This window comes from Mesoplodon densirostris, chromosome 9 (genome assembly GCF_025265405.1).
Source record: "Mesoplodon densirostris isolate mMesDen1 chromosome 9, mMesDen1 primary haplotype, whole genome shotgun sequence".
In the NCBI taxonomy this organism is placed as follows: Eukaryota; Metazoa; Chordata; class Mammalia; order Artiodactyla; family Ziphiidae; genus Mesoplodon; species Mesoplodon densirostris.
In genome coordinates this window covers 42,009,930-42,037,663 of record NC_082669.1, presented here as the reverse complement: position 1 = coordinate 42,037,663, position 27,734 = coordinate 42,009,930, and the positions used below count along the sequence as shown (strand labels likewise).

At 35.6% G+C, this 27,734-nt stretch overlaps 1 protein-coding gene across 20 annotated transcripts in view; it reads left to right on the top strand.

Annotated features, from left to right (window-relative positions):
- The window catches only part of HDAC9 (histone deacetylase 9), a 579,212-nt gene that overhangs the window by 96,731 nt on the left and 454,747 nt on the right, over positions 1 to 27,734 (top strand). For 4 of the 20 annotated variants that reach the window (XM_060108648.1, XM_060108640.1, XM_060108641.1 and 1 more), the window contains exons 3-6: positions 833 to 1,074; positions 5,709 to 5,874; positions 6,862 to 6,988; positions 9,254 to 9,375. In XM_060108648.1, coding sequence (XP_059964631.1) covers positions 833 to 1,074; positions 5,709 to 5,874; positions 6,862 to 6,988; positions 9,254 to 9,375 — 657 coding nt within the window. The remainder of the gene's footprint in view (positions 1 to 832; positions 1,075 to 5,708; positions 5,875 to 6,861; positions 6,989 to 9,253; positions 9,376 to 27,734) is intronic. The other 16 variants (XM_060108645.1, XM_060108655.1, XM_060108651.1 and 13 more) reach the window with 6 other exon arrangements.

Here is a 27,734-nt window from a genome sequence, read left to right as displayed (position 1 = left end):
ACAGCATGTGGGATCTTAGTTCCGTGACCAAGGATCGAACCTGCGACCCCTGCATTGTAAGGCGGATTCTTTACCACTGGACCACCAGGGAAGTCCTAGGCATTTAGATTTAGAGCAGAAGTTGAAAATTGGCAGCCTGAATATCAAAGTCGATTTATAGAAGCTTTTTTTTTTTTTTTTGGTTCCAATAGTTTTGAAATTTTTACAATGATTTGAAATTGAAAATTAGGTGACTTCTGTCTACCCTGGGTCTGTATTTTCTTTCTACTCACCATTTCCCACATTTTAGCATGCATATTTTTACTTTTTCTTTGGTAGGTTCAGTAGCCCTACAAATACATTATTTTAAAAGGTTTACTTCATAAGGAATATATGTTAGAATGTATTTTCTGACTCTGATTACAAACAAAAATGTTTGCAGGTGTACAAATTTAGTTGTGTTAGAAGTTCTCTAATACAACGTGACATCTTTTCCCCGATAGAGTTGCAGTGTTTTGTCCTCAGTTGACTTGAATTCGGTAAGTGGTCCAGTAGAATAAGTTTTATGAACAACTTTGATATCCGTGAATCTTTGGAGTCATCTCTTTGAAAAAGGGAAATGTGGAAGATTTCACAGCAGAGTACAAATTGCTGGCTGAAAATTAGCCTGTGGTTCATTTTATCAAACCTGATATGCAGAATACCTTTTACTATCCTTGTGAAAAAAAAGACTAGATTTGTTGATGTAAAATTTGTCTAATGGGGTATAGTGTCTTTCACTTTTCATTTGTTTCCAAGTCAGTGTGCTAATTTTCTATCCTCTATCATCCATCCTTTTTTTCTGTCTCTCCAGTTGATGTAAAGTCAGAGGTTCCTGTGGGCCTGGAGCCCATCTCGCCTTTAGACCTAAGGACAGACCTCAGGATGATGATGCCCGTGGTGGACCCTGTAGTCCGTGAGAAGCAACTGCAGCAGGAGTTACTCCTCATCCAGCAACAGCAGCAAATCCAGAAGCAGCTCTTGATCGCAGAGTTTCAGAAACAGCATGAGAACTTGACACGGCAGCACCAGGCTCAGCTTCAGGAGCACATCAAGGTAGCAAATGTTTCTTTGTCTCTGACCGTTGACTCAGGGAGCCTGCACCATAACATGGGCATAAGAGGGAGCAGTGGAGGGATATTTCACTATGAAAAGATATGGATGCATGGCTGGGAGGAAACTTTGATTGTACTAGTGAAAAACCTGGGTAAGTAAAAGGAATCCTGGCAAAAACCTGCTTTGCTTCTTGGAGAGGAGCCTCTACCACTATTTTTTCTGTTAGTTTACAGCATCAATAGTAAGGAATAGTAACTTCCCACCCTTTTTAAGATTCTCTTCTACATGCTTTTGTCCATTTGCCCCATCTACTCTCCACCAAGAAGAAACATGAGCCTGGAAAGACCCATTTTATATTTCTAATAGCAAATCTATGGATACCAAGGGGGAAAGGGAGGGGGAGAGGGGGGAATTGGGAGATTGGGGTTGACACATATACACTACTGTTACTATGTATAAATAGGTAACTAATGAGAACATACTATATAGCACAGGGAACTCTACCTAATGCACTGTGGTGACCTAAATGGGAAGGAAATCCAAAAAAGACCCATATATATATGTATGTATGTATACATATAGCTGATTCGTTTTGCTGTACAGTAGAAACTAACACGACATTGTAAAGCAACTATACTCCAACAAAAATTAATTTTAAAAAAAGAATCTGCATATACTATTTACCAGAGAGGATAAATTAATCCCTTTAAGTGAAGAGAGAGCCTTTTTTTATTTTTGTCTTTGGTCTATAAGTAGATATTCTGAGTGCTCTATAAGTAGATGTTCTGAGTATGCCCTAATCTTCCTTATGGAAAAGACCTCATAATGTATACATTCAAAATAATAACATAATGAAAAGCTCAACAAAATTTTATATAAAGAAACTGATACATATATTTTCAGTGTTTTTATATAAGCCTAATATACTGTAGATAAGAATTTTTTGAAACAGTTTTGGGAGTAGTTGACAATTTGAGACCCAAGTTGTTTAAGTTATTCTAGGAGAAATATGTCCATATCCCACAATTATGTATGATGGAGTATTTTATTAGCAGTGTCTGTGCATCTGTTTATTCTCTTGTATCCTCAGAGATAAATATTACTTCAGCTTTATTTGTAAAATGTCTTTCAACTTCTTGTCAAAAATAATTAAAACAAAGCTATTTTGGTCTGACTTAGTAGATGTTTAATTTGAATTTATTATGACAGTAATATAAAGTAGCAAATATTTGTAATAAAAAAGTCTACTTTTATGTCCAACTCCTTCAAAAATAACTTATGTTAACTTATTAATATAATAAAGTATGTTATATTATTTCATTTTTATTATATTATATTATAGACACTTGATTTTTTTTTCCTTTTGCATTTTTTTAATTTATTTTTTTATACAGCAGGTTCTTCTTAGTCATCCCCATTTTATACACATCAGTGTATACATGTCAATCCCTATCTCCCAATTCATCACACCGCCACCACCACCCCCCGCCACTTTCCCCCCTTGGTGTCCATACGTTTGTTCTCTACATCTGTGTCTCAATTTCTGCCCTGCAGAAATTGATCTCTTACTCACTTGCAAATAAAATGCAAGCACATTTATGTGGAGTTAATATAGATAACTAATCTATGTTAATATTATACAATTTTACCACATTGATATTACAGTGTCTGAGAGGGTAAAAATGCTTTTTCTTTCTTATATTCCTTGTTTTATATTTCCTTAGCCTGGAAGACCTATTTTAACTTATTTTCAGAAAAAGGCTCTTTGATACCTGATATAAAATGTGGTATTTTTTCCTTTAACTAGTGAACTTTACTAAAAGATGCTTACAATATATTGACCCATAAGATACCTTAAAGATAAGAGTGAGGATTTTGTTTTAAGTCTCATATGGAATCCTGGTTGTATTTTGCAGTAAAGGAAACCTTCATTTAGTTTATAGACTTATTTTTGAGTAATTCTGGAACATTTTATTTCAGTTTGACCTTTGAAACAATAATAGTAACAATAATGTCCAGATTTCCTGCTTCATTCATTCTAGGCATGTTAAAATGGCAATGATGAATGAGTAAAATTTATATTCTTCCCCATACTTGAAGGTTTGTTTCATTTTGCTGTGGTATGCAAGTCGTGTTGCCCTGAATATAGGGCGATACTAATAAGTTACAACTTTAGATAATTCTTTTCATTTATGTTTGATGCCTTTTGTAGTTGTAAAGATCAACATAAAATTTTTTTAAGTAATTAATTGTTTGATTTTACTCAAAAGTTAATAGTAGCAAGTAGGTAATTGTTACTTTACCCCAAACAAGGTAATATATAGCAGGTTTACTGACACCTAGAAAATATTGGAAAAGGGGAGGGAGAAAAATGATTCTGAGGTAGCTAAGGAAAACTTAGTGTTTGGAATTATTTTCTAAAGTAATAAGTTGCTTTTTCAGAAACTAAAGTCATACTTAAAATTTCCCTTTAAGTTTAGGAAGTTTCTTTGCTTTAAAATTTTTTAAATTTTATTGTTTTATACTTTTTATGCATAGGACTAAAAGTTGATGCTTTTAACATTCATATAGATTTTACTTTTATGAGGAAGACACAGCATGATGCTTTACTTATATTAGTGTTTTGAATCTTTGGCTTCTATAATCATCTGTTGAGTTAGATGCTGTTATCCCATTTTTCCAGCTAGTAATCTCAGGCAGAGACACTGTAACTTGCCCAAGGCTACACATTCAGTAAGTGGGTGCTCCAGGATTTGTAATCTTGCCTCATCTACCTCCAAAGCTACTACTTCATTCTGCCTCTGTCTTGGACTGGAACATGAAACTGGAGGAGTGATGTTTTGTTCCTTTTTTTTTTTTTAACCTCATTCCTGCAATCTTTGATAATGAATAGTAGCTGTGGAAATTAAATCTTGTGCTTTTCTAATTCCTAAGAGAGATTAATATTCAATTCCATTGGGGCTTTGGGTGAAGCAATAAATCAACTTGATCAACCCCAATATCTATATAGAATTAACATTTAAGGCAAAGTTTAAGCAGAATTATGAAATTTTTGGTTAGAATGGAGTATCTAAAAACACTTATTAAGAGACTGGTGTATCAAATCCAAAATGTCAAAGACTGTAATTTGAAAAGTAACCAGAAATGCTTCTAGCCATGTCCTTCTGGGAAGAGTAAAGCTATGATGCTTGACATGCAGAGTTGGCTTCCTGTTGCTCCACAGTGACTCTGATGCCATTCCATGTAACTTTTAATTTTTGTTCTGTTACTGTGCAGTGTAAATTTCAGAATTTTAGGCACCTATCTCATATAAACAGCAAATTACACTAACTTCATTAGTATTTAGAGTTTAAAATAGTAATAATAAGCAAAATTAGTATTGTTCAAACTTACAAGTTAAATTTCATATGCATTATGAACATGATGCATGGCAGAGATTATTCCTCTGTCTTATATATGAGGAACCAGTGCTCTGAGTGGCTTAGTGTTGTCTAGATCTCATATCTAGTCATGTCAGAGCCTAGTAGAACTCAGTTTTGAGTTATTCCTCAGTGGGCACATTTACGATTATTCCATGTCTATTTCTCGGTCTGAGAGAAAATTGACATCTCAAAATGTTTTTTTTTTTAATTTATTTTTGGCTGTGTTGGGTCTTCGTTTCTGTGCGTGGGCTTTCTCTAGTTGCGGCGAGCGGGGGCCACTCTTCATCGGGATGCGCGGGCCTCTCACTGTCGCGGCCTCTCTTGTTGCGGAGCACAAGCTCCAGACACGCAGGCTCAGTAGTTGTGGCTCATGGGCCTAGTTGCTCCATGGCATGTGGGATCTTCCCAGACCAGGGCTCAAACCCGTGTCCCCTGCATTGGCAGGCAGATTCTCAACCACTGTGCCACCAGGGAAGCCCTCAAAATGGTTATTAAGAATGCTTTATATTCATGATGTACCTTATTTGGAAGTGAATTCAAGGGATTCAGACAGCTAAACAACAGTGCATCAAAGTGTAGTCTGATGGAAGTGATTTCTTCTTGACCAGTCTCTAATCTGAAGGGTTTGTGTGCTGAGTGAACTAATTAGACTTTGCTATTTTGAGAGAAGAGCTTGTTATGGATATACAGATTACATTCATCTTTTGAAAACCTTCTTGGAAGGTTTTGAAATTTTTAGCCTTCATTTTATTTCAGATTTCCCCAAAGTTAACTCATATCTCACTATTCTATTCAGTTTGATTATGTTCACACAATTTCTCAGGGTAAGAAGTGAAGATTTCAATTGTTTATATTGCAAGGGAATTGGTAAAACAGACTTCTGGGAAGTTCCTGCCTTTCTTTGCCTATATCATGTATTTCAGATGCACAAAGGAAAGTTACTCAAGGAACTGAAGATCTGACTGAATTTGGTAATATTGTGATAGGACGGCGTAGCTGTTGAAACTACCTAAAAACTTTCTTGTTAATGACCTTAAGACCATTTATGGCATTAGTTGCTTGTCTTTAGATTTCAATAATATACCAAAAAATGGGTAAAATGTAAAGTAAATACAAATAATTTCCAAAAGCTCATAACGTTTCGATTTTGGTCATTGATGACTATGAAGTCTAAAGAAATTGCACACTCTCATGTCTTTCTCTTCTCGCAAGTTGCAACAGGAACTTCTAGCCATAAAACAGCAACAAGAACTGCTAGAAAAGGAGCAGAAACTGGAGCAGCAGAGGCAAGAACAGGAAGTAGAGAGGCATCGCAGAGAACAGCAGCTTCCTCCTCTCAGAGGCAAAGATAGAGGACGAGAAAGTAAGAGGCACCAGGGTAAAAGACGGATCTCTTCCCTCATATTTAGCTGATGGTCATTCAGAAAGGATCCTGATAAAGAGTGGAATTAAACTTGTCAAAATTGTCTGTGTTTAAGTAAAAGAATACATTATGGACCCAAATGTAAGGCTTTGACATTCATGTATCAGCTCTCTGCATTCAGTCTACAAGCATCTCCAGAAGTAAACATAGCATTGTTTGACAAAGATGCTAATTTCTGTTGTTTTGAGCCTTAAAAATAATGTTATACTAAGGCAATATAGCTATGCCATTGTGTTTAATAATAAGCTTACTTCCACATTACTCCACCATACCTTCCTCCTGCTCAAGTAATAATTGCTCTTTAATAAGTCAAGGCTTGTCTCATTTAGTTTTCAAGTACCCAAATTTTGAGAAGATTTAAGGTAGAACTTTTTTTTTTTTTTTTAAAGAAGCAACTATCCACAAGAGGGAGACAGATCCAAATAATTCCCCTGTATGAGGTCAGTTCAAAATCAGGTCGTAGCAAGGTTTAAAATGTGATGACTTAAACTGGAATTGTCAGCAATATTTATTTGTTTAATGCTCAAAAGTGCTTTTTAAAAAAGTTTTTCAAACTAGCAATTCAGAAGAGCTCATTTTAATTCGCTTAATCACTTATATGGTCCCCCAAGATTCTTGACTTTTAAAAAGCAGTGTTCTGTTCCTCAGCAGTATTTTTTAAAGCTTAGGAAAAAATTAGTATTAATTCTGGGAATCCCCTTTCTGCAAAAGCAATTAAAGAAATCATCGAAGGTCTTTTGAAAATTGGCAGTTGAAGCAGTAGTTACAAAATATTACCATGTCATTTTCTAAAGCCTATTTAGACTCTGGTTTCTTCTTTTAATAGGAAAACTTCATATGCTGTGACGAGTGGTGTTACTTCTTAATTTTTGCTAAATATTCCAGAGGCTTGAAAGGACAGAACCGCAAATCACCATCTGTTTCTGTATGTGTGTGTTTCAGGGGCAGTGGCAAGTACAGAAGTAAAGCAGAAGCTTCAAGAATTCCTGTTGAGTAAATCAGCAACAAAAGACACTCCAACTAATGGAAAAAATCATTCCGTGAGCCGCCATCCCAAGCTCTGGTACACGTATGTTCAGTGTTTGGCTTTTTTCATTCCCAGGGGTAAAGATCACAAGTTCTCAATTCAGCCAACCTGGGCACAAATCCCTGGCCTGCCAATTCTCAGCTATAAAGCCGTGGGCAAGCTCCTCAAATTCTCCAAAGCTCAGGTTTTTATTCTGTAAAAAGAGGACGATAATAGTACCTGCCCTCTAGGGTTTCTGGGAAGGTCCTGTGAAACAATGTGGTAAAGTATATAACAGAGACCAGCTCTTAAATAAATGTTAGCAAGTATCATCTTGAGGGCTAGAAAGTATTATACATGTTCTTTGCCAAATGAATAACTGACAAATGTAGGGTGGGGCATAGAAATTAATTCATATTTTGCATTTTTCTATTCTCAGATGGTACATCTGATATCTTTACAATAATTTCTGAAGATTTGGCTCGTTGAAATTTTATTTTACTTGGCTTGAAATAAGGTGGAGATCTGAGTTATTTTTAAAAGTCCAGAAGATTTCTGACTTAATTAAAAAAGAAAGAAAGAAAGAAAAGTAACTGATATATCTAAGTTTTCAGTGACTAGTTTACCCGTGCCCACCTCATCTCATTTCTTCTCACCCTGTAAAATGAGAGTAGATTGGCTTTTAACACACACGCTGACAACGTAACATACTGCAGTATTACAGTTTTTTTATGCAACCATCTTTCTCCAAGTCTAGTAAAGAGATACTGTGCAACACACAATTCTTCCTTCTGTAAAGTATGAAGGAGGTGATATTTTTAAAAAATCAGGAGAAGAACTGATAGGCAAAGCATATTTGGATAATAGACTAATAGATCATAGTTTCATCTCTCTCATATTTAAAAAATATGTTTAGGATTTTACACTTACATATTTTTTATTCACATCATAAGGATAAGGGAGTAAAAACCTCATTATTTGATACTCTGTTACATTGACATTTCAAGCATGCCAGGAGTTCTATTAAAAGAGTTATTGTTCTTATAATTCTATCTTATAAGTATCTTCCCTTCTCTGCATCCAGGAAAAAAGATGAGGCAGATTCTAGAATGCTATATAAATATTTTTTAATGGTTTACGTAATTTCTACCATGCATGTCAATTGACTTGAGAAACCAATCCCTGAAGAAAATTTTCACGTGTTCAATCAACATCAAAAAGTATTGAAAAAGAAATTCTGTTTTATTACCTAAAATTACATACATAATTTATAACTAACTCATGTTCCTTCTAAGTTAAAACCTGTTTTAAGAAAAGATAATATCTTTTTTTTTTCTTAAGTGGAAACAACTACATGCAAACAACTTGTCAGCTGAAAATTCTTTAGCTGTTCCCTTGGGTATATTCAACATGGCTCTCAAATGTTACTTAGGAATCCTTTTTTTTGTACTGAACTGAACTTCAGTAGGGTCCAACTCCTGGACAGCCATAAGTCATTAATTTATGAAATCTGAACTTAATACTTTTTGCCAGTTATGGCTAGATAAAATATCTTTACACCAGGTAATTCGAGAATGTTGATTCAAATAAATAATATTGGTAGAATCATCCTGGTGGTGGTACTACGCCCTATCTATGTTTTCTCCATATAGAATGATTATAGATGTTTATATCCACTGGGTAATCTATGTTCAGTCCTAAGCTATTCTCCAGTAGCACAATTGCATCTCTTTTACTGTATTAATGCAGGAAAGACAGAAGATTTTAAAAGGTCAGGTTCATATTGAAGAAGGATGTGTCTCCAGTCTTTACCTTGAAACTGCTATAGAAGTTTGGAGACCTGAGGCTATTCGCACAGTACTGTCTCTCCAGTATAAAGGCACCCTCACGTACTCTCATGTACTACCTAGCAGTTTTTTTTAAATGAAGTCCTTCTGTATGTTTACTTTTACCTTGGTTGTTCTACATTGTTGACTAAAAAGGATTCGGATGATGACTTTTCCACTAATATGGCTCTTAAGAAAACATACACAATAATCTCAGATGTCAAATCTTAGGCTCTGGGTAAATTCTCTCCTTTAGTGAAGCAAACTTTTCTATGTGACTGTGTGACCAAACACACAGTGGACATTCTTGGGCATCCTGCATCATTCCATAACATACTGCTAAATTGAACTTGGTTACATGAGGCTGTGGTTTGTACACACTAAAAAAGAAAGAACATAAACACAGCTGAGACACGTGTTACAGCATGTGCAACCGATTATTGCTGACCAATGTGCAGTAAAAACTCAAGGGGAAATGGTGAACCCTCTTTTTCTTTTGTAGGGCTGCCCACCACACGTCATTGGATCAAAGCTCTCCACCCCTGAGTGGAACGTCTCCATCCTACAAATACACATTACCAGGAGCGCAAGATGCAAAGGATGATTTCCCTCTTCGAAAAACTGGTAAGTCAGTTCCACAAGAAGACTCCACTTACTCTTCCATGACCTTCCTGCAGCTTTATTTTGCCATACCTCTAGGGGAGCGTCAAAGGATTTGAATCATAGCTGTCAGGCTCTCTCCACCTCTGCCCTCAGCATAAGCAGACGCGCGCACACACTCTCCTATTTCTATATCAGTTCATTCAGTATATTATCAAAGTAGCTTTTTTAATTTAAAGGTTAGTCACATTTGGGTTTTAGACAAATTATTTTCTTATTAGCAATAAAGAGAAGAATTAAAGAAAATAGAAATTTGATTTCTCAGAAAATTTAAATCTTCTCTGTTAATTAGGACCTCTGTAATTTCCTCCATTTCTCTGATTTTCTGTTGAGCCTCAGCCATTTACTACAAAAATGGAAATAATCTTTTCCTCCCACTTTTAAAAACCTTAAATTTTAATTGTTTACTAAAACAGATAAGGCCAAGCCTAGCTCCTGAGTAAGTGACTTGCCTAGTGTCTCACAGATTATAGGAGAACTCATAGTGAAGCTTTGTAGCTAATAATCTCATGTAATTGTACTAAAATTTGCTTAGGGGAACTGGGACAATGAATCTGTAATAAATTTGGAATTTAGTAAGCAGCTCTATGGCTTTACAGTCTGTGTTTGTTTTCCCATATTCCTTTTTAGCCCTCTGGTATGTGCATATTTAGTGTGTTACATGCTCTTACCTCTATAATAAATATATTTAAATTTTAGCTAGGTAGAAGCATAAATAGCAGTTGTATACATTATGTTCTAAATCTTTGGAGATTTTCTAAATCTAGTTCTTTAGAGGAAGTTGTAAATTTTAAAAAAATTTTATAACCACAATTGATGTGAAAAGATATTCAGAGCAGAGAGTTTGGTCCATTGTATTTTACTGAGATCTACTTGAAGAACTATAGATCTGTGTAATTTGTATATAAAATCTACAGAGTGAAAATTATTTCCAATAATTATATTCATTTTCCCAAGCAATTTTGAATAATTAAAATAGATATAGATTGTAAAAACACGTGCTGAAGCTATTTTCTGTCTTATAATTTACTTCTAGCATAATGAAGATTTAAAAATAAAATCAATCATGAGTAAGAGTTTATTCTATCATCTAGCCCGTATTGTACCAGGCACTGAGGAAGGATGGCCAAGTATTGTAAAGCAATTTGTGCTTTTTTATTTTAATAGCCGAAAGATGTTCACATTTCTACTATAAGATATCAGATATAGTAAAATACTTCAGTGGAAGGCTATGCAAAGGAAAGAGTGAGTTTTATGTATTGCATGAGAATTTCACACTCTTATCTACAAATCAGATTGCCTTTCATGTAAATAAACTTCTCTGGGATAAAAGGAACAAAGCAAAGAGTGAGCCTCCACATATTTCTAAAACATGGCATATAGTTTATGAAAATTGATCCATAAAGGACATGGATTTTAGAATGTGGGGACTTTGATCTGCAGCCTTGACATTTACTTGCACCAATGGCATGTGTAGGAACTATTGACAGAGATTATGTGAATATTGCCCCAGGTCTTAGGGCAGTGACTGGCATTCAAGAGCCTAAGGAGTCACTAAAAGGAAAGAAAACACAAGTCCCCTTATGGCAGGAGGTTACTGATGAGTGATATAGTTACATTTAGGGAGAAAGACTTCTACCCTGCTGTGCACATAGCCTTTGAATATATTCTTACCACTGGGAGATTGAAAACTGACTGCAGAAGTGACACTGAGTTTGAAAAGTAGTGGCATTTGGAACCAGTAAGCATCCAGAAAGCAAATATGATCTTTTTCAATACTTAAGGACAAGTACTAAAAACCCATACATTTGTGTCCCACTGTTTCCCTGAGAACGGCTTAGGATTTTTCCTCTGAAGAATGAATAGCAAGCTGTTAATTTATTCTTGTAGAATTTCTCAGTCCACAACACAATTCAAAGAGAAATCCTGCTTATTATATACCTTACAAAATTTAATTCAAATCTGTACTAATATGAAACTCATCTTCTGTATCTCTTTATGTGATATGTAATAGTAGTGAAAAGGTACAGCCCTTGTCTTTTCTAGTGGTATATTTTCTGTATTTGCCCATTACGTTAAGTTTCTTCCCTTTATATCGAATATCTGATATTTATGAAGTGTCAGGCTGCTGATCTGTAAAACCAAACATTTTCAATCATTGTACCAATAAAGTTCTTGAACAGCCATTAATACTTTTAAATCTCTATAGGGGTTTCAAAATATTCCTTAATTCAATTCCTATTGTCTAAGAAAAGTATGATGTAATTAAATACAGATGTTTTCTACACATCTAAATAGAGATACCCCTCATTAATTACAAATAGGTGAAACTCTTCCAACTTTTATAAATATAATCCATTTGGTATATTTCCAGTGCACTTTGAGAAAGTTTAGGTGTATATTTGCACTAAATAGAAGAGCACTGAAATATAGTCAAATAATTTTTACTTCAGCATTTGTTGTATTTTAGTGACTCAATAGTTATTACAAAAAAGTAAACAATAAAATACTATCATAGTTAAACTTATGTGATGATTAGGGAGACTGTATAAGATAATTTTCAAGTAAAGCTTTATCTTATTAAATGAAATCTAGAGGAGTGGCATTGATCGTATAGTATAAATACCAGTACAGCCGTAATAGAGTGTAGCTTTTCTATTGGGCCCTGATTATCACTCTCTGAGGTCTACTTGAATTTCATTGAATTCAATCTTAGATTTAAAAGAAGGTTTTAAGTGGATTCTATCTTTTGATCTGCATATAATACTAAATACTTTCAATTTCTTTTTAACCTATGTCAGTACTGAATTGCCAATATGCATTAGCAAGATTTACGGGAGTAAAGCTGGAACCAAAGTAAGAAAAGTTCTAATGACCTTAAAATGATTAAAGTGGCCCCAGGGGTGTTCCCTAAGCAGTGAGCAGAATTTGGAACCTCTCTTGACCTCTTAGGACTCAGACAGTGACAACCTAGGAACAGTCAACCATAGAAGTCTCATTTGCCTGCAGAAATCTGACCTTTGTCATGCAAAGTGGACCTTTACTTCCTTCCCCTAAGGAGAATCATAGTTGCTCATAGCATTTGGGCTCTTTGGAAACCTCAGAATAATATGAATAGTTAGCTCTAATCAGGCCCATTCCGAATTCACTTTTCTTTTAAATGTAAGAATTGAGAGTCTTTTGCTCCTTTCATAACAATGATTGAACGTCAAAGGCTTTCATAATTGGTTCTGAAGTTAAGAATAAAATAATTTTTTAAATTTTTATGTTTATTGCCCACACTTAAAGTAGCACTTCCTTTTAGAATTACCCTCTGTGATTGCTTTTGTTCCATAACACAAGAATTTGTTGTTTCTGAAATTTGGATTATTTTACTGAACTTTAGGTTTTGGCTGCAAATTATATCATACTGTAGTAGGTGATTTTTTTTTCTCTAATATAATGCTCTGCTGGACTGATAATAAACTATAAAATAGGGAAAGGAAGTTTCTGGATCCGGATACTTTTGAAATAGTACATATTTCTCACAAAGATGCTGCGTATGTGGTGACTTTGAACTGACCTCCAAAACCATTTGATTCTGTTACAATGAGTGTGTGCATATGTTTTATAAAATATTATGGTAAAACATTCTAGAGGTTTTATGCTCCATTGTATTATTGGGGTCTTCCCCAGTGAACTTTGCCTTTCTTTGAGTGTTACAGTCTTTCCATTTAATACTTCTGAACAAAGTGAGCTGGCTGGCTAGATTTACCTCTTAAAGAGCACAAGCCATGTAAAGCTACAGCTTGGCTTGGGCTAATAGGACTGTTCCCGCCCCACTGAAATATTCATTTTAATGGTCAGCAGCCCTAGAATAGGACTCAAAGATGGAAGGGGTCCAAACATAAGTTAAGGTTTTAGAAGGCCAACGTCATTTTCCACACTGAGTAATTGGAAGGAAGGCAGAGATGAGATATATAACTTTATACATCTCCCTCAGTATAGCAGTTAGAAGTTATGTTGTGATACCTTGGTGACCTTTTCAAGTTACTATAATCCAGAATTAGTACAAGGAGGTTTTTAAACAAGGTTTTAAAATCTCTCTTGCTCTCTTGCTCTCTCTCTCTCTCTCTCTGTCTGTCTGTCTGTCTCTCTCTCTCTCTCTCTAGCTCTGTGTCTTTCTCATAATACACAGTCACACATGCATGTGTACACATGGACATGCACACACATTTCTGCACAGCTAGCACTAAGATAGCACTTACGTTTATAAAAGTATTCACTCAGAATCTTATTCCAGATTGACCAAAACTGGAGTATTTTTATATATCTTAGTACTCGATCTTAGTTCCATTGTAGTGGCTCTTCTTGCTTAAAATTATTGAAATGTAATCTTTGTGATAAGTCTTACACTAGTTTTCCCAGAATTGAGAAGCAATGTGGCACAGTAACACAGGCTTTGAATCTACCTACCAGCTTGAAATCTGGATCCTCAATCTTGGGAAATTTACTTAACTCTTTAGGTTGTGATTCTCTCATCTGTAAAATGGGAATAATTTTTGTACTTGGTTCATACAGTTATTTTGAGGATTCAGTTAAGTAATGCATGCCATGCACTTAGGATCATAACTAGGACTTAGGAAGGGCTTAGTAAATCTTAACTTTGCGTTTCTAGTTGATAAGAAATTGAGTTTCATTTATTTTCATCAGTGAAAACTAAATTGCTTATTGTTGTGGAAAGTCTTTTCAAGGACTGGTATTCTGCCACCTTATTGATAAAAAGAGAAAACTGAGGAGCAAGTGATAAACATTTTCAGTTTAAGCTATCTGCTGCTTGCGATGCTAATCTCAAGATGGGAATAAAGGGCTTTGTTAATTTTGCATATTTGCTGGCATTTGGGAGCATAGTATGGTGTCAAAAAGTAGCAGCAGATTTGTTTCTTTCCTTCACCATAGGAGGAGCTCTTATTAATGCTCCGTCCTCACTAGAGCCAAACAGAGTTTTAATTTCTGCCATTGACTTCATTTTAAAATCAATAGACTTTAATTTTTAGAACAGTTTTAGATTTCCAGAAAAACTGACGCATAGTATAGACGGTTCCCGTATTACTCTTCCCTCTCTCCTGTAGTCTCTGCTCTTGTTAACATCTTGCATTAGTGTGGTACATTTGGTACAATTAATGAATGACTATCAATACATTATTATGAATGTAACCCATAATTTACATTAAGGTTTACTCTTTGTGTTGTAACATTCTATTGATTTTGACAAATGTATATGTCATACCATGTACCCACCATTACAATATAATGCAGAATAGTTTCATTGCCCTAAAAATCCTCTGTGCTCCATCTGTTCATCCTTCCTTCCATCAACCCCTGGTAACCACTTATATTTTTACTGTCTCTCTGGTTTTGCCTTCTGCAGAATGTCATATATTTGGAATCATATAGTATGTAGCCTTTTCAGACTAGATTCTTTCACTTGGCACTATGCTTTTAAGATCCCTCCATGTCTTTCTATGGCTTGAAAGCTCTTTTTAGCACTGAATAATACTGCATTATATGGGAGAGGCCACAGCTTATGTAACCGTTTACCTATTGAAAGGTATCTTGATTCCTTCCAGGTTTTGACAATTATGAATAAAGTGGCCCTAAACATTCACATGTAGGTTTTTGTGTGGATGTAGGTTTTCAGCTCAATTAGGTAAAAGCCTAGGAGTGCAATAGCTGGATTTTATGGTGAGACTGTGTTCAGTTTTGTAAGACACTGCCAAACTCTCTTCCAAAGCAGCTGTACTATTTTAAATGCCCACCAGCAGTGGATCAGAGTTCCTGTTGCTCCACATTCTCACCAGCACTTGGTATTTTCAGTTTAGTGTTCTGGATTTTAACCATTCTACTAGGTATATAATGGTTTCTCATAATGGTTTTAATTTGTAATTTCCCAGTGTTAGCATGGTATATCTTTCTTCATCCCTTTACTTTTAATCTGTGTCTTTATATTTTAAATGGTTTTCTTATAGACAACATATAGTTGTATCTTTTTTTTCTTAACCCACTTTGACAGTCTCTTTTAATTAGTGTATTAGACCCGTCACATTTAAAGTGGTAATGGATATAGTTAGATCAATGTCTACCATGTTTGTAACTGTTTTCTCATCATTATACTTACTCTTTTTTTTTTTTTAATCTTCCCTTCTTTTTCTGCCTTCTCTGGTTTTAACTGAGCATTGTATATGATTCCATGTTCTCCACTGTCTTAGCATACCAGTTGTTTGTTTGTTTGTTTTGCGGTACACGGGCCTCTCACTGTTGTGGCCTCTCCCATTGCGGAGCACAGGCTCTGGACGCGCAGGCTCAGCGGCCATGGATCACGGGCCCAGCCGCTCCGCAGCATGTGGGATCTTCCCAGACCGGGGCAGAAACCCGTGTCCCCTGCATCAGCAGGCAGACTCTCAAACACTGCGCCACCAGGGAAGCCCTGTACCTCTTTTAAAAAAATTTCTGCAGTGGTTTCCTTAGAGTTTGAAGTGCACATCTGTAGCAAATCTATACCCACTTTCAAATCACACTATACTGCTTAATGGGTATAGGTACTTTATAACAGAGTATTCCCAATTCCTCTCTTCCATCTTTTATAATTTTGCTGTCATTAACTTCACTTTCCCATAGTGATATTCTTATTTCGAATAGTCAATTAGTCAATTAAAAATAAGAAAAATTTCATTTTACCTTCATTTATTTCTTCCTTTATACAGCTCTGAGTTTCTGATTTATATCCTTTTTTTTCTTGCTAAAGAACTTTTTTTAATATTACTTGCAAGGCAGGTCTACTGGCAACAAATTTCCTTAGTTTTTGTTTGAGAGTTTTTATTTCTCCTTCATGTTTAACAGATAATTGCACTGAATACAGAATTCTAGGTTGCTGGTGTTATTTCTTGCAACACTTTAAACACTTCACTGGCTTCTTGCTTGCATGGTTTCTGACAAGAAATTTGCTTCAGTTTGTATCATTGTTACTCTATAGGCAAGATGCTTTCTCATATCTTCTGGTTTCTTTTAAGATATTCTTTGTCTTTGGTTTTCTGCTGTTTGAATATGATGTGCCCAGGTGTCCAGTTTTGGTATTTATCCTGTTTCATGTTCCCTGAGATTCCTGTATCTGTGGATTCCAGCCATTATTCAAATAGTCTTCTGCTTCATTCTTCCTTGTTATTCTGGGTTTCCCTTTATGCAAGTGTTAACATCTTTTGTAACTGTCCCAGATTAGGGGGCATTTTGTTCTTTGTGTCATTCTTTTATTCTTTGCCCTTCAGCTTCAGGAGTTTCTGTTGACAGGTTTTCAAGGTCACTGGTTCTTTCCTCAGTCTTGTCCAGTCTATTAATGAGCCCATCAAAGACATTCTTCATCCTGTGCTTTTGATTTCAGGCATTTCCTTTTGGTACTTTCTTAGTGTTTCCACCTCTCTGCTTACAGTTACTCATGTGTTCTTGCATGTTGTCAACTTTTTCCATTAGAGCCCTTAATATTTTACTCATAGTTATTTTAAGTTCTCTCTCTGACAATTCTGAAATCTTTGTCGTAACTGAATCTAGTCTGACGCTTACTTTGTCTCTTCAGACTGTTTTCTCTTGCTTTTTAGCATGCTTTCCCACTTTTTGTTGAAAGCTGGGCATGGTATATTAGAAAACAGAGATTGATGGATTAAGCTTGTGGTGTGAGATTTTATGTTAATGTGGCTGGAACTGGGCTGTGTTTAACATTTGCATAGATGTAGGTACCAGAGGCTTTAGTTCCCTCTAGTTTCCTTGGTTACTGTTTGTTTGTTTTGTTTTTGTTTTTTTCTTCCCCTGTTTTGGGGTTTCCCTAAGAACTTCTTCATAAGTAGTGTCTTGCAGCTCTCGCATTTGCAATCCACTGTTATTATACTGGAACCCTGTTAAAATGGTGGTAAGACATTGGGGAGGGACAGTGTTCTATAATCTTATAATTAAATCTCAGGGTTTTTTTAGTGGAACCTGAGTTTGTGGTCTGTGACCTCCAGAGCTGTTTCTTAGCTTCTTTTTTTCAATCTTTCCCTTAATAAGTGAGATAGGAAAGGTAGGAGAGGCTGCGGTTGGCTAATTGCCCTACCCTCCAGGTCAAATAAAGTTCTGGTAAAATATTTTCCTTTGGAAGGCAGGTTTTGTTATGTAGAATGCTTTAGGTATATTTGAAAATTGTACTTTTCTCCTGGTGTATTTCAGAATGACTGCTTTTCTCTCTTCCTACACCTTTACTCCCTACCATCACTTATACAGGAGGGGATTCTTCACTGATCTTCACTAAGAGAACCTGGTTGGGTTCTTGTAAGTCAAACCTATGAATGTGTACAGTCCCCCCCGTGAGACTGGGCCCCTGGAATTTTTAACTCTCAACCTAGTCCACACTCAGGCTCCAGCAACTAATCAAAATTAACATCTAGGGGCTTCCCTGGTGGCGCAGTGGTTGAGAGTCCGCCTGCCAATGCAGGGGACACGGGTTCGTGCCCTGGTCCGAGAAGATCCCACATGCCGCAGAGTGGCTGGGCCCGTGAGCCATGGCCACTGAGCCTGCACGTCCGGAGCCTATGCTCCGCAACGTGAGAGGCCACAGCAGTGAGAGGCCCGCATACCGCAAAAAAAAAGAAAAAAAAAATTAACATCTAAGTGTTCCTACCAGTTACTGGCTTCAGTGGCTTCTGTTCTCAGTAAGTTGATCTCAGCTGTGATTTTCAGTATTTTTCTGTCTCTCCAGATTTTGGAGTGGCGGTTTGCTCTGAGACCTCAATTCTCTGATGAATCTAAGAAAATCGCTTTGGTTTTTAATTTGCTCAGCTTTCTTCTTGTGGTGAGGATGGCAGTGAAGATTTCCAAGCTTTTTACGTGTTGGAATTGATACCAAAGGTCAGCCATTGACTTTTAAACTGGTAAAATACTTTCAAAAAATTTTAAAAACACAACTTTACAACTTTTTGAAGTGACAGATTCATATTTAAGCAATATAATTCTTACCAATTAATTATAATCGATTTTTATAAGATTATAAGTCATCAACAGTTGACTCTCCTTCTGCTCAGTGTGATCATGACTAACAAATCCATGTGCTAAAAATACTATGACAGAGAGAGGATAGACTAAAATAATTTTAAATCACATTTTGGAAGGAAGGCAATACTTTGTGTTAAAGTCTTTGCCTAATGATTCAGTCTATGGTATTTTATTCTGTGCCCTCTTCTATATGTCCTCTTTCTCTTCTCCTTAATAGGAATCAAACACTGCATTGATTTTTGCTACTTTGAGAATAAGTTTGATGAAATATTGGGTTGGAACAGAGTATAAACTACTGTGTAAGCAAGATTTGGGAATTATAAGGACTTTTTTCCCTGTGTTTTTCTTACTTTTCTCTTCATATCAAACACCTAGAGGTTTGATGAGGTAACCACTTTTTGGCCCTCCAAAATTTAGAAAATTCAACTCCTTTTTAAAATAAGATTTAATTTTTTACATAGAAAAATTACTTTTTAAAAGAAGGCTTTTTGATAGGTTTAATTATTTAGATTATGAAAAGTTAGCCATTTTCAACTACCATTATTTCATTGACACACATTTTCTCCAGTTTTATTAAAATATACCTCACAGGGCCTCCCTGGTGGCACAGTGGTTGAGAGTCCGCCTGCCGATGCAGGGGATACGGGTTCGTGCCCCGGTCTGGGAGGATCCCATATGCCGCGGAGCGGCTGGGCCCGTGAGCCATGGCCGCTGAGCCTGCGCGTCCGGAGCCTGTGCTCCGCAACGGGAGAGGCCACAACAGTGAGAGGCCCGCGTACAGCAAAAAAAAAAAAAAAAAAAAAATATATACCTCACATACAGCACTGTAGTAGTTTAAGGTGTACAGCAGAATGCTTTGACTTACTTGCTCATTTTTTAAACAAACATATCTGAATGGACCTAATGGATAATATTTTATAGTTTAACTAGCACTGTTTTTTACTTTTGCATTTTTTCCTTAGTGGTACACAAGGTAATTGTGCCTGTTACAATTGATAAATTACTGTAGTAGAATTAAATGGTGTACAGTAGTAAGAATCCTTGTGATAGAAAAAATACAAATTTGTAACGTGATTTTTCACTTTAAAGCATAATAGAAATTAATGTTCCTAAGAATTTTTGATTCAAGAGTTAGATGTGTGGTTATGTTAGAAACAAGGGACAAATGGTTTAAGTTTCACAGTTCGATAAAAGAGAAGCTGGTCTCACAGATTGTATATGTGGTATGTATGGTGACTAGTTAGAGCTATGAGCAAGTGTCAGTTGAGAACTGTTTGATAATCAACCTTGTAAGAACTTTGAACATCTAACTAAAATTATTTGCTTACGGCGGAAACTAGTGTGAAAAAGCTAATAGAGCCTAGAAAAACAAAGCTTGGAAAATAATCGCATGGTTTGGAGTTAGATGTGGCTGAGAATTCCAGCATGGTGCTACCAGTTAGAGCTTTATGACTGCGGGCAAGTTACAGGACTTCTTTGAGCCTCGATTTTTAAAGTGTCAAGAATGGAAAATATTTGGCTTGATGGATTATCATAAGCAATAAAGATACTTCATGAACCTGCTCAGCACAGTGTCTGACATAGCAGAGTCTCTGTACATATTGCCAGTGCGAGTTACCAAGAAGAATGATGTGGCATTAGTAGTAGCCACATAGTATAATTGTAAAATAATTGGAATGGCAAAAGGAGTCTAGAGTTGTAGTCTTATGCCACTAATATATGACCTTGACATATTTATGATTTTGGATCATCAGATTTCTCGGTTAAATGACAGATTTGGACCAAATGATTCCTAATATTGTGTATAAGTCTAAAAAGGAACTATATCACCATGTTTCATGAAGAGTAAGATAAGAAAACGTTAATGATTTGAAGAACATATAAATAAGAAATAAATGATGGTGCTTTTGCAGAATTGTATCTCAAATTCATTATAATTAACTGTAACAAAGTCTAATGACATATTTTTCACTCCCCATAAAATGGTCAATTAGAAACAGGCAGGACATTTTAGATAAGATTGGAATGAGAAATTGGCAAAAAATAATAATTAAGACTTCAAAAGCATTTAGCCATCTGTTGTATAATCATGAGAATGATTGAAAAATGACTCCTAATTTGTAATATTCACAGTTATATAACTTGAAACACTGGGAAAATATTCTCTGCAAATATATGCACTTATATCTCTAGATACATCTAATGAAATAAATTAAAAGATGAAAAAATAAATGATAAAATATTGGTGGTTATATTTTCTTTAAATTTTCAGCCTCCTGGTGAGCTACTTTGAAATGCAAGTATCCTTTATGGTAAAGAAATCTGCTAGAAACCATTATCTGTTTGTTCAAAAACCTTCTTAGTATTTAAGGTAGCACATAATAACAGTTTTACCCTTGCATGCTAGATTTTTCATCACGTGACCTTAATTTGCCCAGAGTTATCTCTATTTCTGTCTACCAATTTCTTCTTTTATAAAACTGTTTGCTTTTGAGCTTATATTTATTTTAATGTTTATACCGATCCCTCCATTCTTTACCTACATATCCATATACAAGATAAATTCAAAAGTCATTTTTCATAAAACTTTCATTCTGACAGTTTCCTTATCTGTAGTCACTTTTTGCTGTAATTTTTGCTATAAAAGCTGGCAATCATATGTCAATTATTATGTATCATATTTCATCCTCTTGTTTTTATCTTGTTCTTCCCAATTGGATGGTAAAAATGTCCTTGAAGAGAGTGTTTGTCACATCTTCATTCCTTATCTGACAAACCACACTTTGTGCTGGGCCTATTGGGGGGTATTAAAGAAATTAATCTGAGTAACAGGATTTTTGCCATTAAGGAGCTCACACTCCTCATAGTGAGAGGCATGTTGATTGACAATTAGTTTAATTTAGCTTTTGAACCACCTTACTTCTTAAGAAACTACTGTCTCATATTTCCACATTATAAACATTCTTGAGTGAAAACAAAGATCCAAACCACCTGAAGAATGTAGGTAAGAGAAGACATTGATATATTAGTTTTTTTAGTTTTAAGCTTTCAGTGTATTTAATTGGAATTATCTGTATTAATTTTATTATCACATTTTGAAGTAGGTAACACAAAAGAAATTCTCAGAGAGAATTTATTAGCCTGCTACAACTGTACATATGTGTTTTTTTGTTTGTTTGCTTTATTTTTGGCTCTATTGGGTCTTTGTTGCTGCATGCGGGCTTTCTCTAGCTGTGGCGAGCGGGGGCTACTCTTCATTGCGGTGCGCAGGCTTCTCATTGCGGTGGCTTCTCTTGTTGCAGAGCGTGAGCTCTAGGCATGAGGGCTTCAGTAGTTGTGGCACATGGGCTTCAGTAGTTGTGGCAGGCTCTAGTGCGCAGGCTCAGTAGTTGTGGCACACGGGCTTAGTTGCCCCACAGCATGTGGGATCTTCCTGGACCAGGGCTTGAACCCGTGTCCCCTGCATTGGCAGGCGGATTCTTAACCACTGCGCCACCAGGGAAGTCCCTATATGTGGTTTTTTGAAAATAGAATAGACTAGTCCTGCTAAATAGATTATTCTCTAATAATGGAAAAAGTTCTCTGTCTGCACTGTCCAGTAGCCACAAGGCAAATGTAGCCACTTGAAATTGAACACAAAATGTGGCTAGTGTGGCTGAGGAGATAAATTTTCATTGATAAATTTTAAATTTAAATGTAAATATTCACATGTAGCTAGCTAGTGACTATCATATAGGACACTACAGGTATAGACCAAGGCAGGCACACATATGGCCTGAGTGTCCCTACAAAATCCCTTCAATGCCCAAGGCAGACATCCCAGTCACAGCAAACTCTTCCCTAGAAGTTTGGACATAGACTTAGAAGCATTCTAAATCATATCATGCAAAAAAGATATAATGTCTGAGCAGAACTGTATTTTCAGGACTCAGTTTTTAAGAAGCAAGAAACTAGTACAAAAAAGCTTAGTTTAAAAAATAAGAGAGGATTTGGAGGATTCACTTAACTGAATTTTCTTAGTGTCTAGGTGCTTAGATGATGTTAGTTCAGTGTTTTCACATGTTGTTATTAGACATATGAGTTCCTATCCTGCTTCTGCTTGACTTTACATACAGTAATGCTCTCTCCTAATGGTGACAAGGAAAACCCAGTACAACCCTAGGCTTACCTCTTCCCTGCTTAGAAAGAACAGGAAAAACAAGCACTTTCCTCCCAAGTAATTCCTTTTTTTAAAAAAAATTGTTATTGAAGTGTAGTTGATTTACAATGTTGTGTTAATTTCTACTGTACAGCAAAGTGATTCAGTAATACATATATATACCTTCTTTTTCATATTCTTTTCCATTATGGTTTATCACTGGATATTGTATATGGTTCTCTGTGCTATACAGTAGGACCTTATTGTTTATCATTCTATATATAATAGTTTGCATCTGCTAATCCCAAACTCCCAATCCATCCCTTCTCCACCCCACTTCCCCCTTGGCAACCACAAGTCTGCTCTTATGTCTGTGAATCTGTTTCTGTTTCATGGATAAGTTCATTTGTGTCATATTTTAGATTCCACATATAAATAATATATGGTATTTGCCTTTCTCTTTCTGACTTAGTATGATTATCTTTAGGTCCCTCCACGTTGTTGCAATTGGCGTTATCTCATTCTTTTCTAATGGCTGACTAGTATTCTACTGTGTGTGTGTGTGTGTGTATACATATACATATATGTATACACACACACACACACACGTCTTCTTTATCCATTCATCTGTCGATGGACATTTAGGTTGTGTCCATGTCTTGCTATTGTAATTCTGATAATTCCCAGGACTAACTCACCTGAATAGCTTGGGTCATGTACCAGCCCTGAGTCAGTCTCTCTCAGAGACAGAGAAATTATACTGAGGAGGGCAGGTGGGGAGCCTGCCTTACTCGCCCACCCTGGAAGTTTGGATGGAGTATACAGCAGCTCTCAGATGGCCTGGACTGAGAATGAACCTCTAACCAGCATTCATCCTTCTAAAGGGCGGCTCTGATCCTATTAACTCCCTTCTTCAAAATTATGTGTGGATTTTCACAAATGCCTCAGTGTACTCTTCAGATCTGGGATAACTACCTGTTCTTCAAAAGTCATTTTAAACACTGAAATTTATAGGAAGTTTTTTCCAAATCCTTTACCTTCCCTGCCCTGAAGCCCCGATGCTGAAACTTTTTACAGTTCATCTCCCTTAAAATGCCCTTGCTACCTATGCCCTGCATAAACACTGCCCTTCTATAATATATTATTGTAATAGTTAAATTTAACTCCAATAAAAATATTTAAAAAATAATTGCTTAATTTTTAAAAAAGTTAAAATTATATGGTAGTAATAGTAATATTGGTTTCATGTGCTAGATACCATTTTAAGTATCTTATCTATATATCATACTGGTTTCCATACAATAACTCTTGAAATACATCTTATTATTTCTCACCAGTTTTATAGGCAAGGGAACAATCACAGAGAGGTTAGTAATTTTCCTCAGTTCTCGTTTTATTTATATGAGCAGGAAGTGTAGTGCCAGCTCAAAGAAAGGAAGTTTTATTTCAGAACCTGGTCTTTCAGCCCCTGTGTTTTGTACATAAATAAGTGGTATCTAGTATCATTGAAAAAAGCAGTTTTGCTAAAGTTAAAACACCACGTTGATTCATCTTAATGTAGTGAATTATAACAATTTAGACTGTACCATTTATAATTTAACTTCAGTCCAATGATGAATAACATTCCAAATATTTTAGAAATAATATGTTTTGATTATTCTTCATAATTTCAACTACTAAGGCATTTTTCATTAAAAGCAAATTATTTAAAACCATAAATTGCTGTGTTCTTTCTGCATCTAAATATTTAAACATTTTTAAAAGATAAACTATTCCAGAAGTTAAATATCATTTTAAGTTGGATCTTCCAAATGTTTTTGCCACAAATACAAGAGCTAATTTATTGATCAATGACAGAATTCTGAGAAACTGAAAATATAAAGTTAGTACCAAAGTATGATACTTTGCAGTCACTATACAAGAAAATGGTATCTGCTAGATTTCTTTAGGGGAATAGATAAGCTTGTGGATACAGATGAACTAATAGACATTAATTTATATGAATTTGAATATTCCACATAGAAGCAATTTTACTTTTTAAACTTGTCATGTTATTCATTTATAATATAGTTATAAGAAAAAAGATATGAAGAATATTTTTCCAGCTTTTAAAATGTTTCTTGAAGACATATCTATTATATTTTCCATTACCGTTACATATATATATAAAATAACTTTCTTTTGGATTTATTACTAGGATCATGTTTGTGTTTATTGAAGAAATATACTTACTGCAACTATATAATTCTTTGTACTTTTCCTTTTGCTCTGTCAGAAACTAAGCTATTCAACTTGTTCAGTTGAAGTAGATTTATTTACAGTTCTCTCATGTTGGACATTTAAAGTATTTCCAGTACTATTGGAAATAATTTTGCAATTAACATTATACAAGTTCTTCTTTGGGCAAATTGATTATTATCTCTACAGGATAGATTTCTAACAGTATATTTTCTGATTCAAACTCTATCTGATCTCAGGTGGCCTCAGCCTGCAGTGCCTTGAAGCAGGGTTTCAGTTCCCAGCCAGTGACTGAGGTCAGGTCGCAGCAGTGAGAGCACCGAATCCTAGCCACTAGACCAGTGGTCAGTGACAAGGCCCTGGCCCTGTGGCTTTGCAGAAAAAGAATTCCCACAAAGACAGAAAGTAGTGAAACAAGTAAAGTATTTATTAGGAGAAAAGAGTACAGTACATGTGGATAGATACATGGCAGGCTCAGAGAGAGAGAGTCATGCCTTTGTGGCAATTTGAGTCACTTTTATGGGGCATTTCTTCTGGGTTTCCTTTGACCAATCATTTTGATTTGCCTGGTTCAGAGTCCATATCTGGTGTATCTCAGGATTTTTCCATGTGTGTACGCATCTCTTAGCCAAGATGGATTCTGCCAAAGAGGCCTAGGTAGGTTGGCCACTTGGTATCACTCCCATTTTGACCTCCAAGGAGACTTTCTGCACATGTGTAGTCGGGAAGATCTCCTGACTTCGAGAATGAGGAATATGTGGTCTCTTATCTTCTATGTGGGCAGGGCCCAGCCTCCTCTCTCAATTGTTCTGTAATTCCTGTCTTGGAATATCGGTCCACAGGAATGAACTCAAACCATTTGCCCTGAGGGCCCATCTGTCTCCTGCCTCAAATCTACTAAATAAGATTTGTTTAACCTCCCACCCCTAACTACAGTGAATGAAAATGTCTATATCCTTGGACCCTAAGCTATCCTGAGTGACATTATTTTTTTAATTGCCTGTTTAATGTATACCATTTATTGAGAGCATCTTAAAATTCCTTTAACACTGGCATAACATAAATAAGTTACAAGATTGCCATTGCAGTTTTAGCAGAAACAGGGAAAAAATCTGAAATAATGGGCATATATGACATTTCTTGAGTGGACAAATGTTAATAGAGAAATGTTCCTAATTGTGGAATTCACAGATTTTATAATTTGTAAACATATAAAATTTATACTTAAAAAACTCCAGAAATGTTTTCTCCGTTGCTTTTATAGCTCAGTATGATGCTTTTTTTGATTCAGGTGACACATTAAACTAATTTCTGCCTTCAAGATAAGTAGTCTATTTTTGAAAACACATAGAATAAATACAAATGGAAGACATGTCTGTTTATGTATTTATTTGTTTTTTTTTAATCATTACCAATTTTATTCCCCCAAAAGATTTCATTATGGATATAGAATATTATATGATTAAGATCATAACATGTTTAAAGTTTTTAAAGTTCTTGAGAGTTTTAGAAGCAGATAGGGAAGTCTTAGTGGAGAGAACAGGTTCACAATATTACCTCAATAATGGTTAGGTGGAGAGTTAGGGAAAAGCAAAAAAGGCAGAGTGCTGAGGAGTGAGCATCTTAAGGTGGAGGACCTATTTTATACAGGAAGGAGAGAAACTTTTGCTAGATAGTGTAGTGCCAGATCATGGAAGCCCATGCAAGACCCAGTTTGCAGGAATTCACTTTGTCTTGAAGCCTAGTGAAAGAAGAGGAGCAAAGAAGTCAGTGCAATGCATTTGTATGTATGAGATTAACTTGAAACAATAAAAGCTTGAGAGAGATATGTATTGGTTATTGTGTGCCAATCTGAATAAAAAGAGAGAATAGAAAACAGAGAGGGTAGCTAATTAGCTTTTATAAAAATTAACATTCACAGAACTTCTAAATGTATGCAAGTTCACACGGCTAGTAAACAAAAAAGGTAGAATTCTAATTCCAGTCTTCCCAACACCAAAAAGTGTAGGTATTAGCATAGCACTGTAGATTTCACTAGAGATGGAAAGGATGATAAAAACAATCAGTGTAAAGGTAAAGGTGTTGCAGAAGGCAATTTCTTCTGGCTTGGTAGGAAAGTTGAATGGATTTTTTTTATTATACTGATGAAAGGTGGGAATAAAACATACAAAATAGAATTAAAGATCACTGACTGAAAATCGGAGTTTTCCTGGATCAATTATGTAGAAAACTTAGTAAAGTTTGGGAATTTTTGACCTCTTTAGAAGAGAAAAGGTATGTGTGTGAGATAGAGAGAGAGAGAGAGAGAGAAGCAGAGAAGAAGCCGAGAGGAAAGGAGGGAGGATATGAATATGAACATTTAGAGAATAGAGCATGGAAAAGCCTCAGGGAAAGCTGCAGGGCAGGAAAGAAGGTAAGGAGGTGGAGAATTCAATGATGAAGAGCTCTGGTACAGAAGGTAAGAAGAGCAATGAAATTTTGGTTATTTCAAGGAAAGGTATTGGAAATAACTTTCATTTGTTTAGAAATAAGTAAGTAAATCATATAATCCAGAGGCGGTATTGGGTTAATCCTAGAGATGAATGACGTGAGAACACGGGAAAATATTCCATCAGAGAAAGGAATGAAGATGCTGCCACATGAGGGAGGACCATGACTATTGAGGTCTCTTCGCTCTTAAGGAAAATGTAAAAGACAAAAAATTCAGGAAGTTTATGGTTACAGTGAACTTTTGAATTTTAAAAAATTGCAGTAGGTTAAAGGTTGAAACTTTAGAATGATTAGAAGGAAGTATTTTTGAAACTTGTTGGTAGAAATTATATTAAAATATATAGTCTAAAAGGTTTACATGCTTAATTTAAAGTTAGGGCACAGGCCTCTTAGATAGCTTCAT